The following is a 9,138-nucleotide window of genomic DNA, read 5'->3' on the forward strand; positions in this document are numbered from 1 at the left end:
GCTGGCTGCAGTCAGCCCAGTTCTCAGCTCTCAGGGTTTGGCTGTCGTCTCTTTGTGTTTCTTGCCCCTGGGTCCCATCTGGAACCTCCCCTCCTGGTTAGCTCGCGGTTCCCCAGGGGAGTTGAGCTCACTCCCAGGGTACTTTCTGAGTCCAGTTACCTCCAGTCCCTGGTGCTGCTCTATCAGTGTCCTGTAGCTAGATCAGAGAAGAACAGACATCTGGAGCACCGCACAGGGCTGCAATGTCTGTCTGCCCTAAACAAGGCAGGTGGGAAAGCGAGCACAAGTCAGTGGTCAGGTGTGGCTACCGGGCTCTCTTGCTGTCTCTATCAGCCTCTCCTCTTGGGAAACTCACCCACTGCTCTATGACCAGCTTCACTTGTAGGTAGGGCGTGCTCTGCAGGTGCACCTACTTGGCGCTGTCTGAGTGCAGAGACGCTTGTTAGCTTGCTGTCAGCGGGATGGGGGCGTGTCCCATCACACTGGCCTCTCCCTGCCCTGTGGCCAATCTCCTCTCACAATAACCCACACATGGATCTGATACATGTGCCTCACATGTGTCACACAAGTGCCTAGAATCTCTCAGATGCATGGGAGCAGCTCCCATTGAAATCAATGGCCACTGCACGTGGCCGTCTGAAAGTGCAGTGTGGCCCAGAGAGCCTATTATGTGTCCTTGTGCCAGTCCCTTGGATTCCATGGGTGGTTTGCTTGGGCCATGCGGATTGCACACATAGGTTGGGATGATCTCACAGGTTTCATGTCTGGGCTGCATGGGTCACACAGATCTCAGGTTGCTCAGGTAGCCACATGTAGTTTCCAAGCACTTACTATGCAAATCATACATCACTTAAGCTTAGTGTTATTGTGGGGCAGGGACAGGTCTGCAGTGACATTCGAAGCAGGGAGGTTCTGTAAACAGAGCAGTGTTCAAATCTCCCCCAGAGATGTAGCAGCCCTCCCTAAAGTCACATTCTGATCCAACGTGAAACCCGCTGAAGAGCAGGTGCAGAGATGGACACAGCAACATTCAATTTTGGGTATTTGTTTGCCAGGCTTCGCATTGCCTGTGACACCACGGAGTCCGAGATGAACCACCTCTACCCAGCACTGGCTGAAAATGTGCAGGAGTGCTACCTTCAGAAGGAACCGCTGCTGTACAGCTGCGCAGGCTACAGCACCAAGTACCGGCGCCTCTGCCCATGTCGCGATTACCGGAAAGGACAAGTGGCGCTGTGCAGGGACTGCTTGTGATTCTCCCAGAGCCCGGAGAGCGTGTGTTGTGACACGCCACACGCAACAAGTAGCTTTTTCTCAAAGCTTCTGCAATACCCAAGAAGGACAGGACAGCTCCCTCTTCTTGGAAACTCATGTCGAGACTTTGGATGTCAGACTCTGTCGGTTGTTTTATCTGCCAGTCAAACGTCCGTGAATCACCATCTGCTCATGTTGGATTTTTTTTTTCTTGAGACACATCTCCTTCCACACCCAAGCCCACCTGGACTTCAGAGGAGCCCAGAGCTGCTTCAAGTAGGACAAGGCACCAGGAGCCTTTGGGTTTGGGTTTCATCCTCTTTGAACGTCCTCATTTATTTATTTATATTTTTTATCAAATTAAAGCAGCAAAACAACCACCGGTCCTTCCTGAGGAGTTATTTGGAACAACCTCCTTAGAAATACTTACGTGGGGGTGACAGATCTTGGAAGGCTCCAATGCCAGACGCATCTAGAAAGATGCCTTCGAGTCTATCAGTGCGATCAGCTGTCCAGCCTTTGGAAGGGGAGGGGGAGGCGTTCTACACACGCTGACGGGAGCACGTCTCTTGTTCCGTTCCCACCACTAGCACTCGTTAGAGCTTGGGACCCCGGCCCTGCAGAAGTGCGGGGATTCTGGGCATGACATCACAGCACCAGAGACGAGCGTCCCAGTGCGGTAGCTCAGAGGGGGTGTTGATGTTTGTGGCATTCATGTGCCAGAACAGAGCGTGCAGGGATCGACCCGTTCACAGCTGGGGCCAAAGAGGGACGTTCAAAGGGAGGGAGCTGACCCCGCCCCACCAAGTGGTTCCCCATCTCTTCTTGCAGCTGTACTTGTTTCCCAGATGAAGGCCTTGGCTGTAGCAGCCAGTCCTCACCATCCCCAGGACGGGGTGCTCTTCCCCTTTAAGGGGCTGGGGGCCTGGGGCCAGCCAGCCCTGTTCCATTATCAGACCCAGCTGGGAAGGGGTCAGGTGTGTTCCAGAAAGGTCTGAAAGAGCTGCTGGAAGGGGAGCTCTAGGAGAGAGGTTGGTGCCTGGTCCTGGAGCAAAGGGGTGGGAATAGGGGCAGAGTGCAGGGGAAAGACCCCTGCAGCTAGGGTTGCTCAGGGGAAGAGCTTTGTTTTGTGTTACTTTGTGAGTTTTTTGTTTGAATTAAGATCCGGCCCCAAGACAGCCCATGGGAGAGGTGTTAGTCCTCTAAAGGCTGGGGAGACAGGCCAACAGCCCTACAAACTCCCATTCAGTCAGAGACATTCTGCACCACCAGGCAGCATAGGCTGCCCCTGTGAGATCGGGGTGTGGAGCAGCCTGACCCCTGGCAGGTTTGAGCGGGCACAGCAGGCGGAGGGGTGGAGGGGGAGGGTTAGCTGGGCAGCAGGAGCATCACAGATGAGAGATCCCCCCCCCAAAAAGGGTGGCCCCTGCCCAAGGAATCTGCTGGTCTCTCGCCGCTGGGGGAGGGGGCACACAATGCTCACCCCCTCCACTGGGAGCCACCCCCGGAGTGAGCCTGGCAATTATCTCTACTGCCTATGAGCAGAATCCACTGTGTGGAGGCTGGGGGGCTCTCCCGGTGCCGGCGCAGGGCTGGGGTGGAGCGTGGGGGGCGGGGCTCTCTCCCGGTGCCGGCGTGGGGCTGGGGAGGAGGGCTGCACTGGAGCTAGTGGGGGAGTTCACCCCATTTGTGAAGAGGCGCTGGGACACCCGCCTTCCAGCTTGTGACGCTGATCGGCTGCCGTTCCCCTCGGCCTCTCTCTTGCTTTCCCAGGGTGACAACTTAGGATCTCTGTGTCTTCTGTACTCTGATTGGGGTCTGTGCAGTGAGATGCACGTCAGAGAGGGAGAGGTTCAGTTCTCACAGCAGGGGATGCGGGCACCTCGCCGGGCTCTCAGGGGATGAAGCTACATGTTCTCTCTGCCCGCCTGCCTGCCTGCCAGCACCTGCCCAGGCTGTGATCCTGCTCTGCTGTGCGAAAGGACGGCAAGACTGCCTGCTGCACCCAGTGGGGGATGAAGGGGCTGGGCTGTAGCTGGAATCCCAGGAGGAATGCTGGCTGAGTCTGCCAGCCCTCCTCTTAGGGGGTCCCAGGGTGTGCACCCCCTTTTCAGAGTCCTCCCCTCCCGCTGCTCAGCCATCTCTGAGGGCTAGTCCAAAGGGAGGGGATGTCTCCATCCTCAGCTGGCCCACCCGTCAGAGTACCAGCACCTCTGGAGTGCTAACAGGGAGCCCCTGGGTCCTACACCCTGCCCCTCTCACCTCACCTCCAGGTGTGTGGCGTGAAGTGGGCTCTGGGCATGCCAGCTGGATTGAGCCCCGCTCTCTCCACCTGGTTGGAGGATAGTGCTGGGGTTTAGGCATGGGACGGGTGCCTGGAGGCCTGCCTGGGGCAGCAGTGCGCATGCTTGGGGCAGAAACTTAGGTACCTTGGGGCTTGTACTGAAAAAGTTTAGGTGCCGGGTAAGTTGAGGTGCCTTCAGGGCTAGGGGGCAGCTGAGTGGGGGTCTTGTGGATCCCAGTGATGCCTAAAAACTGGGATTTAGGTGCGTAAAGCCCAGATTTAGGCAGCTCAATCACTTTGTGCGTGTAGGTCTTCGTCTCTCTCCGTGCCTCCTAGCCCCCTCTGTAAAACAGGATCATAAGGTTTCCCTCTTGTCTGTCAAGGGGGTGCTCAAATACTGTGGTGGTGGAGGCCGTAGAAAGACCAGGCTGTACCCTAGGGGAGGGTGTACTGCTACTTTTGGGCTGCCCTTGCTGTAAAAGGGAAGTGATTTGCAGTGTTCTCACTGTCCATGTGCAACCAAACGCCCCACCTGGCTGGAAGGAGGAAGATCAGCAGACACCAAATCAGTGAAGGAAAGACGGCCCACCAAGCAGCAGGTGGGATTCTGACATCTTGTCTATTATTGTGGGTGAAAAGAATCAATAGATGTTAAAGGGTCACAGGCTCCCAACAGCACTTCTTTAACCGCATCAAATCAGACCATGACAAGAAAATGGAGAGTGGCATTGCAGTGGGAAACAAGGGGAAAGCCAAGGGCTAGCCAGCTGCAGCCCTGATTTCAGAGTAGCAGCCGTGTTAGTCTGAATTCGCAAAAAGAAAAGGAGTACTTGTGGCACCTTAGAGACTCACACATTTATTTGAGCATAAGCCGATGAAGTGAGCTGTAGCTCACGAAAGCTCATGCTCAAATAAATTGGTTGGTCTCTAAGGTGCCACAAGTCCTCCTTTTCTTTCTGCAGCCCTGAGTACTTACTCGTATTCTCAACGGGAAGGGAAGCATCAGTAGGATGAGCCAAGGGGAGGAATTACTGCTGGACTCAGGATGCTGAGTTGTGCAAAGAAACAAAAATCTGGGGGACCTTGAATCCTTCCCCTGGTCACTGAGCCACAAGGCCCTTAAGGCCCACGTGTGCGAATTCCCGTGCAATGTCTGTTCCGTCTGCAAAACCCCTCACCTTTGCCCCTTGTGTGCACAAATTATCTGTCTGCATGTGCAATTTGTAAGCCATGCTAGTGCAGTGGGAGACTTTGTCCCTGTCTGATGGCAGGTCTGTATAAGAGGATAAATGCCTATTACTGTTGCCGCCTTAAGACATGACTCCTTTGGCTCAAGTGGGCGCGGTTCATGCTTTTTAACACTGACGGGCTCTGGTTCAAATCCAAATGGAGTAGGAGGCATACAATCGTCTGATTTCTGAGGAAATTGGGAGGGTGCCTGTGGGTTTCTCTGTTGCATGGAGCCCCATGCGTTACCATTGGGTGCAGCCACAATTTGCTAAATGAGACTGCTGCTGGATACAACACATCCTCGCTAGGACGATTAACCTGTGCTTCTAGCCCCCCTGTTTGACCGCTGCTCCTTCCCAGCAGTACCACGTTTCAGTGCACTGCCGACTTTTCTGAGAGCTTTCAGTCTCTGCTGTGCCAGCCTCTGACAGCATGACCATCCTACTGGCTACTGCCAGCCCTTCTGATCTCCCTAGGTAGAAATGGTACCTGACACCAATGATGGGCATTAACTCTTTCTGAATACAATGTACAGAGGGCTTCTGATTTGGGGCTTTATTCATTTAAATTTGGGGAGGGTATTTTAGTGATTTTTGAATTCTATGTCCATGTCCAAAAATCAGGCCTTTTCAGGGCTTTCTCTGATATGGAAGAGATTTTTGGGGGGTACTTCCCAAAACTCTTCTCTGAATAGGATCCACTTTAATTTGTATGACATGTATAACAATGGCTTACACATGGTTTAAGCTTAGCATGCTCGTTATTGAACCCCTGGTCTGGTGTTTCGTGCATTTGTTCCCTCGTGCACGTTAACAGAGTACTGTGTCAAACAGCACTACGTTAAAGTGCATTAGGGAAACTTTAGTATGCACAAGCAGGGTCTACGTGGACCAATTCAGTCACACACCCAGAGCCCACTTTATTGCTTCCTGTAGACAACCTCTTTGATGCAAGCCAGAGAGCAGGAGCATCCCCTAGAGAAACAAACATCACTGGAAAAAGGGTGACATCAGCACGAACCGAGTAACCATTTCTGGGTTTTTCTGGCGTTTATTGGATAAACCAATTTCATTTTTTTATCATCAGTGGTGTTGTACTGGTGTTTATTGGTTAAAACCTAAAATCAGAAGCCCTAAATACACCGCACGCAACACCGCAGACCAAGCAGCATCACCAGCTCCCTGCTCAGAGAGCTGTTTTGAAATGGTGCCACATGGGGGTAGTGTAGAGATTCACACACATTGTGTATCCGCCTTCTCCCTTAATAATATGTGTACAGTTCTCTGCTTTGTCCTTGCCTCTCTTTGTCTCTTGTTTTATATGAAAATAAAAATGACCGGCATATGAAAGGGAAGGCTTATTCTTTGTGTCTCTCTGGATGGATTGGGAACTGTTCTCAGCCTGGGATCCTACAGAGGGTGGGAGCATTTCTCAGCTATTGTGATAACAAGAAGGAAGGTGATGCCCCCATGTGGTTGGTTGGAGGGACCAATGAGCCATGTTCTGCTGCAGATCAGGCTTCTGTGCCAAAAGAAACCAGAAATGTGGGGAGCAAAGGCCTCTGGCTGAGGCACGTAAACCTGTCCCTCACCTTGCATGCCAGTCAATGCTGTCGCATTAGGAGACGCTGCTGTAATAAAGAGCCAGCTCCCCGCTTGTGCACCGGAGGATATCTGGCCCCACACGAGGAGAAAGCTTCTGCGGTGACAGTCACTCTGCACGTATTGGGGCAGGGAGGGATGCAATCGAGCCAACTCAAGAGCTTTTAACAATATTTATTTCTGGTAATAACTGATACATCAGCGAGATGAGGAAAAAGATGTGATGGATCGTTTCTTTTGCTGCTTGCATTTGCTTTTTCATTGTCAGTCTCTCTCATCTCTCCAGGTTGGGTCTCTGAGATCCCCCATGTCAACATCCTTTTGAGTTCTTCATCTAATTATTCCAGGAGATGATGGGCCTAATTCCCATTTACACAGGGGCCACTCTGCATCACTCTAGCAGTTTGAGGGGCCTTATACTGGGAGTAGATGTATTATTATTTGGATGGCACCTCAGAGCCCCACTCAGGACCTAGTGTTCTAGGTGCTGTAAAACACAGATCTATAAGATAGCTCTACCCCATGAGTTTGCAATTGAAGTAAGTGTAATTTACTCCATTTTAAGTCCCCTTTACACTGCCTGTGGTGTAAAGTAGCCTTAGCATAAATGAGAATTGAGCCCTATGAATTAAAACCAATAATGCACTCTCCTATCCGTGAAACGATAAGAAAACAAAACAAAAATATTTCATCCTTACCTGGAAAGATGGGACCCAAATGTTTCATGCCATGCATGTTACACTAGCACAAGTCCTCACATAAAGCAGTGAAAACGCAGTATGAAAAATCATTTTAAGGTACTTGTCATAATTTGTAAAGTATCCGTATTAGTCACCATTGCCTAGAGAAACTGCTTGAGTGCTTCACATTTCAATTTTTTTTCCCATTCCTTTACCAAAATGTGTGTCTTAGATTGCATATTTGCAGACTGGTTTATTAATGCAGGGTGGCTCATGAGCACGAGGATACATCTGCTGGTTTGTGATTGTAGGGTTGTGCATTTGAGCAGGGATGCAAATACTGGTTTGTTATTGTAGGGTTGCTCACTCAGGCCTGGCCGTGAAAGCTAACTTGTTATTGGGGGGTTGCTGCTAACATTTATTTTTTCTTATACTGGAGTTGTATAACCTCTTTTGAATTAAAATAGCTATAAAGTTATATGGAGTGTTGAAACAGGGCTGAAAAATAAAACAGATTGGTCACATGCTGGATCTGTTCTCCCTTTTACTGCCTTACTGTCCAATGAGACAGTTGCTGTGTCCAGTTCAAACGTTCCAGCTGGAGCACTGAAAAGGTGTTCTGGCGGCTCAGAGCTGGGTAGGGCAGGAAGCCACCTTAAAAGAAGTCTTGAATGGGTCTAAAACTATTAGTATTTACATTATAGTAGCACTTAGGGGCCCCAACCAAGATCAGATCCCATTGGGCTAAGCGCTGTACAAACACAGAGTGAGAGGCAGTCCCTACTCTGAAGAGTTTATAAGCCAATAGAGAAGATAAATAAAGGGTGAGTGGGGAAACTGAGGAACAGCACGTGACTTGCTCACAGGTGCATTGCAGGCCAGGGGCAGAGCGAGGAATAGAACCAAGATCTCTTTGTTCCTAAGCCACTAGCCACACTCCTTTAGTTGTTAGAGAGAAGCTGTGGGCAGGGGTCTTGGCCCAGCGCCGACACAGCAATCCTTGAAGCTGGCTTGGTTGTGCCCCTTTGTTCTACCTTCCAACAGCCTTGGAGCAAACTCGCCCCCTAAATCCAGCCTGCTACTTTTAAATCCTGCTGCACGGAGGGTTCATCTTGCCAGGGCCCATAACTCTGAGCAGATATAATGCCGACAGACCCCAGTCATCAGTGGGCGGGATTGAACTGGGGACCTCTGGAGGTTAGTGCATGAGCTAAAAGCCAACTGGCTGTGAGCTAAGTCTCTCTCCCTCAGCCTCCACTACTAAATGGGACAGAACACACCCAGGAGGTGTGTGGGTTACATAGGTTCCATGTGTTTGTCATTCCTAAGGGCTTGTTTTTGCCTGCCCTTATTCAATGGACTCTTAACCCAGCTGGGGGGGGAGGGTTTGCGTATATATTGGCAGCTCCAGTCAGCACTAAAGGTTCCAGGAGCAGGGAGCAGCCCCATTTTTGCTCCTGCTTCCAGAGAGCAGCTGCACAGCTGGCCTACCCTTCAGGCTGAAAGTGCAGATCTAAAAGAGCCTCAGTAAGGAGTTGGCTTCCCCTGCAATCCAAGCTGCCGGGCAGGCTGGGGGTAGAGGAGGGGCATTACAGCACTCCTGGGCTAATGCATGTGTGAAAACATTCGACAATGAGCGAAAGGGCCCCTCCAGGGTGGGGGATGCTGTTTTAGTGACTTTGACAATCTGGGGAATTGGTGTCTGTGTTTCTGGGAGTCTGACCTATGTTCTGAAATTGCCAACTCATGGAAGGGCCACAGGCAAGGGCTGTGTCGCATATCTACCAGACAAGGGTCAATGGAGAGTCATTAACCGGAAGCTCTGACCAAACAATGGTTAGGCTAAGCAGGTTGCTTGAAACGAGAAACCCATTTGATCAAGTTTCAGAGTAGCAGCCGTGTTAGTCTGTATTTACAAAAAGAAAAGGAGTACTTGTGGCATCCGATGAAGTGAGCTGTAGCTCATGAAAGCTTATGCTCAAATAAATTGGTTAGTCTCTAAGGTGCCACTAGTACTCCTTTTCTTTTTGCCATTTGATCAAGTTTCTCTGCAGGGAGGGGAAAGTGAAGAGTGGAAATTGCCAGCAGC

At 51.0% G+C, this 9,138-nt stretch overlaps 1 protein-coding gene across 2 annotated transcripts in view; it reads left to right on the forward strand.

Annotated features, from left to right (window-relative positions):
* Nucleotides 1-7,580, forward strand: part of MGAT5B (alpha-1,6-mannosylglycoprotein 6-beta-N-acetylglucosaminyltransferase B) — a 182,445-nt gene extending 174,865 nt beyond the window's left edge. For both annotated transcript variants that reach the window (XM_075119315.1, XM_075119316.1), the window contains one exon: nucleotides 1,056-7,580. In XM_075119315.1, coding sequence (XP_074975416.1) covers nucleotides 1,056-1,254 — 199 coding nt within the window. In that variant the 3' untranslated portion in view covers nucleotides 1,255-7,580. The remainder of the gene's footprint in view (nucleotides 1-1,055) is intronic.
* Nucleotides 7,581-9,138: the final 1,558 nt, after the last annotated feature.

This window comes from Caretta caretta, chromosome 14 (assembly GCF_965140235.1).
Source record: "Caretta caretta isolate rCarCar2 chromosome 14, rCarCar1.hap1, whole genome shotgun sequence".
NCBI classification, from domain to species: Eukaryota; Metazoa; Chordata; order Testudines; family Cheloniidae; genus Caretta; species Caretta caretta.